Source organism: Xenopus laevis, chromosome 1L (genome assembly GCF_017654675.1).
Source record: "Xenopus laevis strain J_2021 chromosome 1L, Xenopus_laevis_v10.1, whole genome shotgun sequence".
NCBI classification, from domain to species: Eukaryota; Metazoa; Chordata; class Amphibia; order Anura; family Pipidae; genus Xenopus; species Xenopus laevis.
Window position 1 is genome coordinate 114,628,272 of NC_054371.1, and position 14,590 is coordinate 114,642,861.

The window sequence follows — 14,590 nt, forward strand, 5'->3', positions numbered from 1 at the left end:
TTTGTGTCCATTGCACAGGGAACTTAGCCGTCTGATGTCTTGTGTACAAACATTTGTGCACCATTGGTAGTGGTATAGAACCAGATTTTACCTTTATGTTAAAAGATACAAATACAACATAAAATGATTTTTATAACTGCAGAACTATTATTTTAAAACAAGGTCACCAGGCCATCTGAAAAAGTTTTGCCTTTAAATGAAAAGGTCTTTTTATTATTTTGTTTTCAATCTTTTTTTCTAAGCACCATGGCCAATACAAAATGAGAATCTATGAAAGAGGAGACTTCCAAGGGCAGATGATGGAGTTCTTTGATGACTGCCCCAATACTTATGATCGATTCCGTTTCCAGGACATTCACTCCTGCAATGTGTCTGATGGCCACTGGATGTTCTATGAGGAACCCAACTATAGGGGACGCCAGTATTACCTGAGATCTGGAGAATACAGGAGATATAATGACTGGGGAGCCTCAAGCGCCAGAATTGGCTCATTCAGAAGAGTTCATCACAAATTTTAAATCCAGTCAAAAATCTACCAATACAGTTATATTGATAATTCAATAAAAACAGATGTTTAAAATTACTTCTCTGTGTAGTACTTATTTATATCTGTAGTACAGCTTTAGGTCAAATCCTATATTTATGGCTTAATGAACAACTCTGTGTTTATTTGTATGGCATTGTCCAGTTACAAGATTTGCAAACATACCTGTTTGGGGTAAAGTCATTAACACAGACCTGGCTTCCAGTTTAAATTGAATCATAGCCTCTGCTGCTATGAGCTCCTCATTTTTTTATCTTTGCCTTCCTAACTGCTGCTTTACAACATTTATTAGAGTGTGTATATTCATTAAATTCAATTTCTGTCCCCACATGCCTTCCTCTTTATTCCTATTAACTTCTTTATTTTTGTATTAAGTCACATAGGGTGGTTCTTGGTAATTCTATATTTACTTCTTAAGGGAATTGTTAATGTATTGATAACATTATCTATTTAATATAATTTTAAATTACAATCATTGCTGTTCTGTGTTTTAGTAGAAAATATAATAGTAGAAAATATAATACCAAAATATATTTTATGTTTTAGTTGCACAATTGTCAATTACAATGCTGAGATACTCGGGACCTTACGGAATATATTATTAATTTGATGTGATTGATATATTTGATATATTTAGATGCCGAGTAGGACCCAGGTCTCTAAGATGGGAGTTGTAGATCATCTTTAGTATTGATACTGAATATAATTAAATGAACTGCTGCAATTTGCGAGATAAGCATTGCGCATCCTAAAATGTTATTGGTTAAGAGGTTTGCCATGTATGCTCACTTGACTTAACATACTGAAACTTTAAAAATTGTACTACACATGAGCGAGAACGGAAATTGTCTTGTGTTATTCGCATTTGCATGTGCAAATACTTTGTTTCAAGTTTCTGGGAAAGACTTTGTTAGTCTCTGTGTAGATCTCAGTTTCCATGGGTTTCCACAGAGGATATACTGTATTTGCAGTGCACATGCAAAAAATGACCAGCATGAAGCCCTATCCTAATTGGTGCAGCCTTTGTTGCTGTCACAGTCTTTGTATATAATGTTCACACTGTGCATGCCAAATGTTGCTGCTGCCACCTGTAGTCTGCTAGTGAGCTGCCAGTGGGAAGCTATATTTACTATGGACATTGGTGCCTTACCATTTTTTTTAAAATCTATTCATATTTATAGAAATGTTTCTATTATTTTAACTGCAGACCAGTATGCAAAACTACAGGAATTTTAAAACAGCGTGTTGCAGTAATACTGGTACAGATTCTGCAGTTCTTACAGAAGAATGTCTTGTAAATAAAAACTGCTGAAGAAGGTGTTAAAGGAGATGTAAACATTTACAGCTAAACTTATTAGTATCAATCCAGCCTGCTATAATGCTGCATACAATAGGTTAAATTGAAACAAACTGCTACCTTCCAGGAGTATTCATAAAGCAGGCTTGTTTGCCATTTTCCTACCACAGCTGCCATACTCAAAAAGGAGCAGCTCACCATGCCCACTTACATCATTTTCATAAGCACGCATCTATTTTCTTCTGGGTGCACCGACTTTGTATTATATATAATATTTGTAATATAATATTTGTAACAGACGCACATGCTTATTCAGATTGATGTACACTCCTGTTTCACAGGCAGTCATCATTTTTGCAGGAATTGCAGCTAAAGTGTGTGACCATAGTGCTTGGTGCCTTCCCTTGTGGGGTTGACTTTAAGGCCACTTTTACATTGTCTGGGGAGATGAGTCTACTTAGTTGACTGAGCTGGTATGGTTGAATTAGTGGTATATTTGCTGCTGCTAAGAATTGTTGTATAGCTTTATTGGTGGGATGTGGGGTAGATTTTTCCAAATGGAAATTATACAGGTAGAGAAGAAGTCTGCAAATTGGGTTATTTACTGCCTTGTCTCTGGTTAATTATTTGTGCAATTGACTGATTAACTTGCTTTTGCTTTAGCATGTTGTCTAATAGCTTTATTGTACTTCGTATACCTAGCACAGTTCAGTATGAATAATTACCATTCCAATTTCCTTGTTTCTATACACTATATTGGATGTTGAAGATCCTGTAAAAGTATTGTTCTAGTTTGTTTGGTTTTGCCTTGTTTTGAATTTCCAGAGGCTGCAAAAAATACATGATTCTTTTGTTAGACACAACAGTGGGTATATGTGTACCACATCCACATTATATAAACACATAAAGTCAATAAGTATAATTAAAACTTTTAGAATATTGATAAACTGTCTCTGAGTGTGTCTAATACACACATGTCTAATACTGGTGAATGTTATTCAGCTATAAAATTCTGCATACAGTGCATGGTCTCTGTTACATTTGAATCATTAAATAAATAAATCAAACAAATGGAAAAACAAAATAAAGTGTAAAATAATGTAATTGCATATTATTCAATAAATTCATAATGGTATGTAAAATGCATGTAACATTTTAAGGCACTTAAAATACAGCGTTGCTTGCCATTTGCCCGTCCTTTAATACCTATGCACTCTTTGCTCTCTATCAAATGCCTGTTCTGCACAAGGCTAAACAGGACCGTAGGGACCTTCCTCCTCTTGTGATCTTTATGAGCGATAGCATTTTCCTTCTGTTATATGGACCTTTTCAGCCTTTTGTAAAGTCTGCTTGGTCCAAATGTATTAATGGGAATATGTGATGATGGTCGATTTGAGTATCTCGTTAAGGAAGCCTCCTTGAAAGACATGGTTAAATAAACTAGTAAGATATGGGATGAGGATGTCCTGGAAACACAATTTACCATGAGTGCCCCCCTGGACTTGTACTTTATAATAAAGGATATTCTCTTGCCATATATACATATATTGTTTTGTTCTTTTTTGTATGAACACATTTCTTAAAATTACCATTAGGAACCTGCAATAAGCTTTGCTTTGTTTACCAGTACATCCTTCCAGATGAAAAGAGGGCACCCATTCCGATTAGAAGAAAGACGTTTCCATCTAAATATTCAGAAAGAATCGTTTACAGTGAGAGCACTGAAGATGTGAAATTCTCTCCCAGAATGAGTCAAATTGCCTGATACATTAGATAGCTTTAAGGAGGGTTGGATGGCTTTTTAGGAAATGAAGGAATACAGGGTTATGTAAGATAGTTAAGCAGGTTATATATAGAACTTGATGGATGTGTATTTTTTAAACCTTACTATGTAATTTACTATGTAAAGAGCACTACAATTGTTAGCATAGCAGTCCTCTTTCCCAGTCTTTAAACATAGTAATAGATTTTTAGGATACATATGATTGAGCTCACATGTGTTTAGCAGCTATTTAACTTTTAAATGCATATTCATTATATTTATCCTGTTAGTGAATTATGATGGGTAGCACAGAGAAACACTGAATGAAACAATATGGAGGAGGAAGAACAAGAGCCGTACATATGGAGCACTTAAACCTTCATTAATAAACAAAATATCCAAACTAAAAGGTGTGTGACAACAATCCAAATTTTAAAAAATGATTTCCTTTTTCTCTTTAATAATAAAACATTACCTTGTACTTAATCCTTACTGAAAGCCAGACCAGCTTATTGGGTTTATTCAATGTTTACATGATTTTCTAGTAGATTTAAGGTATGAAGAATTATGGAAAGATCAGTTATACAGAAAACCCCAGATAACAGGGCCATATATATATATATATAATCCAGTCAAGAAAAACCAGCACCAAGGGTCTTTGGATATGAAAATAGTTGTATATGACCTTGAGAAAGGTCCCAACGTCGGTGATACATATGTTTTAAATACAACTATTTTCATATCTAAAGGGTGCTGGTTTTTCTTGACTGGATTATACACTAATTACATCCGTGCACATGGGCAGCCATAACATGGCTTATCTGACATGAGGTGCTGTCTGTTACGAAAATCTATATATATATATATGTATATATATATCCCACCAGAGAGGCCAGCACTCTCGTATAAAGTGTTCACATGCCTGGGTGCACGATCAGTGAATCATATTCATATTCAACCATATGCGATATTGGCAGTGGCGTCAGTACGCTACATTAAATATGGAACTTCAGTAACTGTCAGGCAAACACCACAATGATGCAATGGACACTTGTGTTGGTAAAGCTGTGGGGTTATTTTCCATCATTATTTTTTATTATTTGGAAAGGACATGGGCAACCCCAGGGAGGGCTGGATTATGAGACATGGTATTTTTTTTACAACACATGAACTATAACTCTCACTTTGATGAATTTACCAGATTATTTTAGATTTTTCACTTTCGATTTTTTAAAGGTTGTTTACATATATGTGGGTGGGTGATAGTAAATGGCTACACAATAACCACCGTGCGGAGTGGGTTGGAATATCCTTTTAATAATATTACAAATATGTTTATTTACACATATATTTTGGGGTAACTATGTACACTATGATATTCTGTGGGAAATGATGTGCCGTTTTGTGGAGAAATTACACCAGTGGCAGTAATGAATGGCAGTACTGACATAAGGATAAATTGATTATAATATAGCTTACAGCAAACCTTTTCAATTAGGTTTAGCCTTTCACTTAGGTTGGGATGGGTAGTGACATAACATGAAAGATATAAAGGTATAATAAATGCTGGGGTGACAGTAACACTGAGTTAGTCTCAAAGCATGACACATTGTAACAGCTTAAACGGAATTGTTACTATTATTAGTTGGGACACAATTAGATACATATAATATTGCAACATTTATAGCGAAATTGTTTCCCTTTATATTTATGGTAAAAGGTTAGGTGTTTATAAAATTCCGTTATACTGTATGTGGTTTGGTTTTAACCCTTGCTTATGTTCAGGCCTGGACTTAGGGAAAGGCCCTCTAGGCTCGGGCCTAGGGTGGCAAGATGTTAGGGGTGGCAAGCAGGTGCCCTTAACATCTCTTCTCTTAGTAATTGTAAAATGGACCTCCAGGCAGCTTGCGTATTGTGAATGACTTATACTACTGTGAATGAGTCATGACTTATACACCGCGGCTGCTGCTGCCACTCCTGGCTCCTGCTATGTGCACAGCGCACCTGTCAGCTCTCCTCTGTCTTCTTTCAGACAGAGTCTTTGAGCTGCCTGTGGTGGCCGAGGTGCAGACGATCGCTTCCGGGCAGTGTGCACATGCTGTGCGTGGTGACGTCATCACATCATGTGACGGCGCATGCGTCACTTGGCGCCAGCCAGCCTCAGCCTGACTAAGGAGGGGGTGCTGCTGTGACTTAGTTCATGACGTGAGCGCGTCACCTGCGTGTGCACAGACTAGTGCAACAGCACAGGAGTCAGGACAACAAGAGGACGGTCACAGAGCGGAGTGCATGTGTAATGTGAATTTGGCTGGCTGTCGCGGCCCGCCCCTTGCTGCAAGCCTGCAACTGAAATCATTCAGCAGTGGCGCTGTGGCATAAGTTATTGCCCTATATTTTTTAATTATTGCAACAGTTGGTAGGTTAAAAAGTTAATTTCATTAACTAATGATATAAATAATAAAAAATAGTGCTATGCAATGCTGTCTGCTGATAAATATGAACTACATAGATTATGCTGCTGTTAAGATTTGAAAAGGGACTTTTACTTTTTTGTTTTATAATTAATATTTAACTGATACTGCCACTGCCCACTGGAGCACAATTGACAGGCAAAATACCGGCACTCACGATAAATGAATCATAGATGCCTGGGTGCAGTTCCACGTCTGATCCAAACTTGACAGAAGTAGCTGCACTCACAGGTCTTATATAAATGAAGATATTTATTAAAAAGAGAACACTGACGTTTCGGCTGGAACACCAGCCTTTCTCAAAGAAAGAAAGGCTGGTGTTCCAGCCTTTATATAAGACCTGTGAGTGCGGCTACTTCTATCAAGTTTATAGATAGATAGATAGATAGATAGATAGATAGATAGATAGATAGATAGATAGATAGATAGATAGATAGATATGAGAATTCTACTGATGAAAAACTTCATTATAAATGCAAAAAAACTGACCAATAAGAATTCTGATTCTAGCACCATGTCAGGCATCTTTCTGTTATCTTACATATAGAGATAATTAAGTTAGTTTATTTCTTCATTATATGACACTGGAATCAGACATGGGGATAAAGGACAGACTTGTTCAGTGCTGGGAAACTGGGCTTAAAGCTTCCAACTCCAATTACAGGAACAAAGAACAGGGAGCTAGATTGATACGGATCAGGTGGATTCTCATTGGAGGATTTTTTGCATTTTACTGCAGCCGCTGGCTATGGAGATTTGGGGAAAAGTTTTGGAAAAGTTTTATTGTGCAATATTACTTTAAGAATACAACCCTGATGTTGGTGGACTACAGCTCCCAGCATGCCTCAACCTTCACTATATGTTACATTATTTTGGGATTTGTAGTCCAGCAACAAAGTTTGGTTGATCAGTGCAGTGCAGCAGGGTTTACTACCCCTTTAAGCCTCTGAAAGGGGGGAAAATCCTTCTTGACTCCAAGATGCAATGGGACCAGTCCCTGGATCAACTTGTACTATGAGCTATCTTCCATAAACCATTCTGTATTCCCTCACTTGCTAAACACCATCCAACCCCTTCTTATACCTATCTAATGTATCAGCAACCTGTATGCCCTCACTTGCTAAACACCATCCAACCCCTTCTTATACTTATCTAATGTATCAGCCTGTACAACTGATTCAGGGAGACAATTCTGCATCTTCACAGCTCTCACTGTAACAAACCCAGTCCTAATATTTAGTAGAAACCTCTTTTCTTCTATTTGGAATAAAGGACATCACTAACATTAGTGTGAATCAAGTTTGTGTGGTTTGAATCGAGTTTATGTGATTTGAAGTGTGGCAGTGTGGGAGGGTATGTTGCATGGTTTCTCTAGGTCATTGCCAATAATAGAAATTATAGCTATAACTTTATGGGTGTCTTTTTCACCCTTATCTGCTGTTACTATAAAAAAAAAAACAACGGGGAATTTTGTGTGATGTAAGAAACTTTTCTGAGGCCGTTGAATTAACCGATTGAGTATTTTCTTTTAGCTTTCCTGTGACATGGCTGACAAAAGAAAAAAACTTATCGCATATCGCAAGCTTGCCAAAGAAAAAGCTAGAAAGCAATGAACTGGAGCATACACGAAAAATGGAGACCTACTTTGAGAAAGCTAGTAGAGTAGATCTTGATGTTATACCTGAAGAGGTTGAATCTTCTGAGTCACCTTGTTCTTCATCTTATGTAAGAACAACAGATGTTACAGAGGAAACCTCACACAAGGAAGATGTTTCTGCAGAACAGGCAGATAATTCAACCTTAATGACAACTGCTGAAGGAAATCAAGAAGAACCATGTGAGGAAATCTCTTCACCAAGTTCAAGGATTCTTGAAAATAAGAGTTTTGAGCATAATCTGAACTTTTCTTCTGATCCTGTTGACTGGGATAAACATGGTGTCAATCAAAACAAGGAGGTTGACTTCTCATCATCCGTCAGGCACTATCCTGACAAAAGCAGGTGTATGTCTGATACACTGTTTAAAAGTGAACGGCCAAATGGAGAATCTATACCACGACCATGGCTAGTATATTCTATTAAGAGTAAGAAGATTTTTTGTGCAGCTTGCTATCTATATAGTGGAATCAGCATGTTAGCACATGAAGGATTCAATGATTGGAGAAATGCATCCATTCGACTAAATGAACATGAAGAGTCAAAGTTTCACAAAGACTGTTATTTGCGGGTGCAAAACAGGGCAAAAATTAGCGGCAGAGTTGACCAGCTTTTTCTTGAGAAGCAAAATCAAGAAATAGAATACTGGAGGAATGTCTTAAAAAGAGTTGTTACGGCTGTGAAAACATTTTCATCGCAAGGTTTGCCATTCAGAGGTACAGATGAAAAATTTGGGTCACTTACAAATGGCAATTACTTGATGCTTCTAGAAGCAATAGCTGAACATGACCCCTTTCTGGCTGAGCACATCAAGAAGTATGGAAACACTGGTTCTGGCAGTACATCATACTTGTCCAAAACTGTATGTTATGAATTCATTGATGTTATAGTCTCCAGTGTGCTAGAAGTTATCATAAATTAAGCAAAGCAAGCAAAATATTACTCAATAAGTGTTGATTCAACTCCAGATGTATCGCACACAGACCAGCTTGCCTTCATTATTCGCTATGTTAACAATGATGGCATCCCCAAAGAAAGGTTCATTAAATTCATTCCAAATGTGGGTCATAAAGCTGAGAATTTGTTCAGTGCAGTCATGGACACTCTGAAAGAATACCATATTGATATAATGGATTGCAGAGGACAGTCATATAACAATTCTAGCAACATGTCAGGTACCTATTCTGGTCTTCAGGCTCGAATTAAACAGGTGAATCCTCCAGCTGTATACATCCCATGCCCTGCACACTCGCTAAACCTTGTTGGAACTAGTGCTGCAGAAAGTTGCAGGGAAGCAGTTTCTTTCTTTTACATTCTGCAACAACTATACAACTTCTTCTCTGTATCCACTGCAAGGTGGGAAGTGTTGATCTCTCATTTACAGCAGAAGGCTACAGTAGTTAAGAATTTATCTACTACACGGTGGTCAGCAGTGATTCATGCCTCAGTCTAAGAAGATCATTGAAGGAGATCATAGAAGCACTGGATGCAATAGACAATGATGTTTCTCAAACACCAACAACTCAAAATGAGGCTGCAGGACTAAGCAAAAACTTGAGAAAGTTAGAGACTGCCATCATGACAGTATTTTGGAGCTTAATTTTAGAGTGGTTTAATGCTGCAAGCAAACGCTTACAGTGTGTGAATATTGACATTGGTACAGTTGTAAAGCTTTATGATGGTCTCACCACACTTGTGCAAGATACCAGGGATGAATTTGAAAGGTTTGAGAGAGATGCTAAGGAATTATCTGGGCTAGAAGATTATGATTCATCTACTGCAAGACCAAGAAAGATAAAATTGCCATTTGATGTCAGCCCCCAAGGACACATACAACTAAGCCCAAGAGATAAATTCAGGGTTAATACTTTCCTCCCTATACTGGATAAACTGTCCCATGAGCTTAGAAGGAGAACAGAGGCTTATAAATCACTAAACAGTAATTTTGTCTTATTTGAAAATATGAGCATGCTTAGCAATGAGGATTTACTTGCCCAAGCAAATCATCTGTGCAGTCAGTACCCAAATGACTTGGATGACAAACTGCCTAATGAATGCCTGCATCTCTGCTCTCATTTAAAATGTATTGGTGCCCTGGACATCACTGTATCTCAGCTGCTGAAAACCATTGTTGAAGACTCACTGGAAGTGATTTACCCAAATGTGTATGTAGCATTACACATTTTTCTTTGCACACTTGCAACAAACTGCAGTGCTGAAAGATCCTTTTCTTGCTTAAAAAAGAGTGAAAAACCACCTGAGATCTTCTCTTAGTGAAGAAAGGCTAAACAGCTTTGCTCTACTTGCAATTGAAGCTGAGATTGTCAGAAAGTTTTCTTATGACAACCTCATTGATAAGTTTGCAAAGATGAAAGTTCGTTCTAAAAGGCTTTGTTAATCCTAAAATTTTCAGATTTTCTCAGACTACACTTCAAGATAATTCATGTTATTTTTTTTACTGTATTTACTAATATACATATTGGTTATATTTAAAAGTTATTTATGGTTTAATACATAATTATTTCCATTTTATTGTTATTTTATTTTGCATAAATGGTTGGATAAAGATTGGCTTCCAGAAAATGCGGGGGGGGGGGCGACACAGTAGCTGGGCCTAGGGGGGCAAGAAGGGTAAACCTGACCCTGCTCATGTAAGCATCTACAGCATTAGCTGCTGTCTTTTTGATATAGCAATGAGATCATGATGAGAAATAGTGATGGGTGAATTCTCGAAATGGTGAAAATTTGCCAAAATGCAAAGTCTATGGGCGACAACATTTTTTTTTGATGCACAACAATTTTTTGCACCCAATAGAGTCGATGGGCGTCATTTTCATGGAGAAACTTGGCAAAAAGTTTCTTTTATCACTAATAAGCAACTGTTTAAAATGCTCGCCATTTTAATAATCAGTAAAAAAAAAAACAAGCCAAAACTGGTATTACAGCCAACATATGGTTCCCTCCAACTTACATGTGCAGTTGAGGGGATAATTTATCCACTTCAAATATGTAGAGGAGAACAAGGTGCTCCAGAATTAAATGTAAAGTAACTCACCATACAGTGAAAGTGGTCCGGGTGCACCAGCCCCAGACCCCAGCTTTAGGGAGCGGTACAGCAGAAGATAAGGAAGCAGAGCTGTCCGGCACTCAAACGGATCCACAGGACCAGAGATATTCAGTTAAAAGATATTTTATTAGTAGAAAAATTAAAAATATATTTGCATCTTATAATTTATCCACTGCCATTTTAGCTCCTACATAAATGCTCACTGGTGTTACGTCTGTCAACTAATTTCTACTGTACTTAGGGTATAAAAGGAAATGCTTAAGGAAGAGAAACCCAAATGTATTTTACAGTGTTTTGGAAGACTACCCTTAATTCCTACTCTATGGGGCAAATTCACTAAGCGCCAAAAAATCGCTAGGGAAGGCTTCACCACACTTCACCAGGGATAGTTTTTCCAGGGCTACTCAAATTCACTCAAATCCGAAGTTGCGCCCAGGGAGGCAAAGGGTTGTGAAGTTGTGCTAGCGTTAATTCATCAAGCAAAGCGAAGTTACGATAGCGATGCCTAATTTGAAGCATAAACTACATTACACTACACAAGCCTGAGAAACATTCATTAAATAAAATAGAGGTCTTATATTGCCCTACACATGTGCCCACTGTATAGTTTAGGTGCCATATGTTAGGAAATGTAGGGGGGGAGGGTACCCCAAAAAAAACATTTAGATCTTTTTCAGCCTATCACCCTGAATAATTTAAAAGACACCAGCATTTTTTGGGACTTGGAAAAAATGTAAACTATTTTTGAAAATCCTCCTATCTACTCTTTTGTACTTTGCCTGGTCTGAGCTGGTGAAGTCAAGTCTGGCGCAAGAGGTAACGTTCAGTAAAATCCGCAAGTTAGTGAATTAGCATAGTTACGTCCCTTCACCAGAGCGCAACTTCGCCTGGCGTTAGGATGCGAAGTAGCGCTAGAGTAGGTCTACTTCGCTACCGAATTTATGCCATCACCCATTAGTAAATCGGCCTCTATATGTATTACCAAGAGGGTTCCCAATGATCAAATGCTTCCTAATTATGGATTCCCTGGTAACTTAGAAAACACTGGATTATTAATGGACTAAGTATGGAACATTTTCTATACTGTCAGCTTTCTGAAACTATAATAGGAATGCTAGGTAGCTCTTTTGGTAAAGCTATGGAAAATATGTGCCAGAAAACACTTAGAAATAACTGTCACAGCACAAGATCATACACAATGCCAGACAAAAGATCTTTACATTTACCTTACTAGACAGAACAAAAGCACTCAGCTCAGCTTATGCAGACAGCAGCAATACAGGACATATATAAAGGCTGCCACTTCTCTCCCTTCCATTGCACTGAAACTTCCATTCAATCAAAATGGGAAAGGTAAGCCAATATCATTAACTATTCTAATGGTTTTTAATTACAATCAAGTTTAGACACTTTAGGAGTCACTTGTTTACTTGTATATTTGTTATTAATGCTTACAGACACAATATAATTGGTGAAAAAATGTAGACGTTTCAAATTTATGTTTAGACTACAATTTGTAATAAGTCCATGCTTACATTACAATAAGTGTATTGTAACCATCTAATAGCAATACAAATGATTAGCATTCACTAAAAAATGAAACAATTTGCAGCAATTCTACATGGCAACTTTTCTCTGGAAAAGTATAAAAACTCCATTGTGCACCCAGAACTGTATCTGTGCCTGTTCTCTCTATCAACAAGTGTGTAGTAGGACTTCAATTTTTTTCAAATTGCCTGCAATATCAAAATATTCATTTAAAATTTTCTTTCAGATCTTCTTCTATGAGGAAAGGAACTTCCAAGGCCGCCACTATGAGTGTGGCTCAGACTGTTCTGACCTGTCCTCATACTTCAATCGCTGCAACTCCATCAGGGTAGAGGGTGGAAACTGGATCCTCTATGAGCACCCCAGTTACAAGGGACACCAGTATTATCTCTGGCAAGGAGAATACCCAGACTTTCAGAGATGGATGGGCTTCAACGACTCAATTAGGTCTTGTCGCTTTCTTTCCAATGTAAGTGTTTGTAAAGATTCTCACAATGCAATATTTTTCTCAGAATGTTCAATGTCATTGCTGCCACTAGCAACATTTTCAGGGGGGCATGGCATGACTTTTAGCACAACAATGCAGGAGGTGTTAATAATAGCATTAGGGTTTCGGGGTCTCCCTGCATCAATACCTGGAGTTGTACACAATTCATTAGAGTAGGTTGGGTGGGGGGCACTGATGCTCCTACAAAAGGACTATGTTTGGGTGCAAGTGCCTTTTAGGAGTGGTGTCAATACAGAAACAGCTTTGAGTCCATTGTACAGAGTTAGCCGTCTGATGTCTTGTGTACAAACATTTGTGCACCATTGGTGGCGGTATAGAATCAAATTTTATCAGTATTGCATTTAAATGAAAAGGTCTTTTTATTATTTTGTTTTCAATCTTATTTTTTAAGCACCATGGCCAGTACAAAATGAGAATCTATGAAAGAGGAGACTTCCAAGGGCAGATGATGGAGTTCTTTGATGACTGCCCCAATACTTATGATCGATTCCGTTTCCAGGACATTCACTCCTGCAATGTGTTTGATGGCCACTGGATGTTCTATGAGGAACCCAACTATAGGGGGCGCCAGTACTACCTGAGATCTGGAGAATACAGGAGATATAATGACTGGGGAGCCTCAAGCGCCAGAATTGGCTCATTCAGAAGAGTTCATCACAAATTTTAAATCCAGTCGAAAATCTACTAATACAGTTAAATTGATAATTCAATAAAACAGACGTTTAAAATTACTTCTCTGTGTAGTACTTATTTATATCTGTAGTACAGCTTTAGGTCAAATCCTATATTTATGGCTTAATGAACAACTCTGTGTTTATTTGTATGGCATTGTCCAGTTACAAGGATTTCCAAACATACCTTATTGGGGTAAAGTCATTAACACAGACCTGGCTTCCAGTTTAAATTGATTCATAGCCTCTGCTGCAATGCGCTCCTCATTTTTATCTTTGCCTTCCTAACTGCTGCTTTACAACATTTATTAGAGTGTGTATATTCATTAAATTAAATTTCTGTCCCCACAGAATTGTAGTTTTTAAATGCCTTTCTCTTTTTTCCTATTAACTTCTTTAATTTTGTATTAAGTCACATATGGTGGTTCTTGGTACTTCTATATTTACTTCTTAAGGGAATTGTTAATGTATTGATAACATTAACTATTTAATATCATTTTAAATGGCAATCATTGCTGTTCTGTGTTTTAGCAGAAAATATAATACCCCCAATATATTTTATATTTTAGTTGCACATAGTCAATTACAATGCTGAGATACTCTGACCTTACAGAATATATTATTCATTTGGTGTGATTGATATATTTTATATATTTAGATGCTGAGTAGGACCCAGGTCTCTAAGATGGGAGTTGTAGCTCATCTTTAGTATTGATACTGAATGTAATTAAATGAACTGCTGCCATTTGCGAGATACGCATTGAGCATTATAAAATGTTATTGGTTAAGAAGTTTGCCATGTATGCTCACTTGACTGAACATGCTGAAACTGTAAACTTTGTACTACACATGAGCGAAATTGTCTTGTGTTATTTGCATGTGCAAATACATTGTTTCAAGTTTCTGGGAAAGACTTTGTTAGTCTCTATGTAGATCTCAGTTTCCACAGGTTTCCACAGAGGATATACTGTATTTGCAGTGCGCATGCAAAAAAATGACCAGCATCAAGCCCTATCCTAATCAGTGCAGCCTTTGTTGCTGTCACAGTCTTTGTATATAATGTTCAC

General features: G+C 37.3%; 2 protein-coding genes and 1 pseudogene across 2 annotated transcripts; all 3 read left to right on the forward strand.

Moving 5' to 3' along the window:
- Positions 1-248: 248 nt before the first annotated feature.
- LOC121401318 (gamma-crystallin-4-like) lies at positions 249-528 on the forward strand. Its single transcript, XM_041585705.1, has one exon. It carries the CDS (start codon positions 261-263, stop codon positions 516-518), a length of 258 nt encoding a protein of 85 aa, XP_041441639.1. The 5' UTR covers positions 249-260; the 3' UTR covers positions 519-528.
- A 7,178-nt stretch (positions 529-7,706) lies between these two features.
- On the forward strand, positions 7,707-10,127 carry LOC108720132 (annotated as a pseudogene).
- Positions 10,128-12,115: 1,988 nt separating this feature from the next.
- On the forward strand, positions 12,116-13,520 carry crygdl.22.L (crystallin gamma D like gene 22 L homeolog). Its single transcript, XM_018226299.2, has 3 exons — positions 12,116-12,149; positions 12,571-12,813; positions 13,244-13,520. Exons 1-3 carry the CDS (start codon positions 12,141-12,143, stop codon positions 13,517-13,519), a joined length of 528 nt encoding a protein of 175 aa, XP_018081788.1. The 5' UTR covers positions 12,116-12,140; the 3' UTR covers position 13,520.
- Positions 13,521-14,590: the final 1,070 nt, after the last annotated feature.

Coding starts and splice junctions, on each gene's coding strand:
- LOC121401318 (XM_041585705.1), top strand. CDS start 261: ATGAGAATCTATGAAAGAGGAGACTTCCAAGGGCAGATGATGGAGTTC.
- crygdl.22.L (XM_018226299.2), top strand. Junction 12,814..13,243: donor CTTGTCGCTTTCTTTCCAAT/GTAAGTGTTTGT, acceptor TTATTTTTTAAG/CACCATGGCCAGTACAAAAT.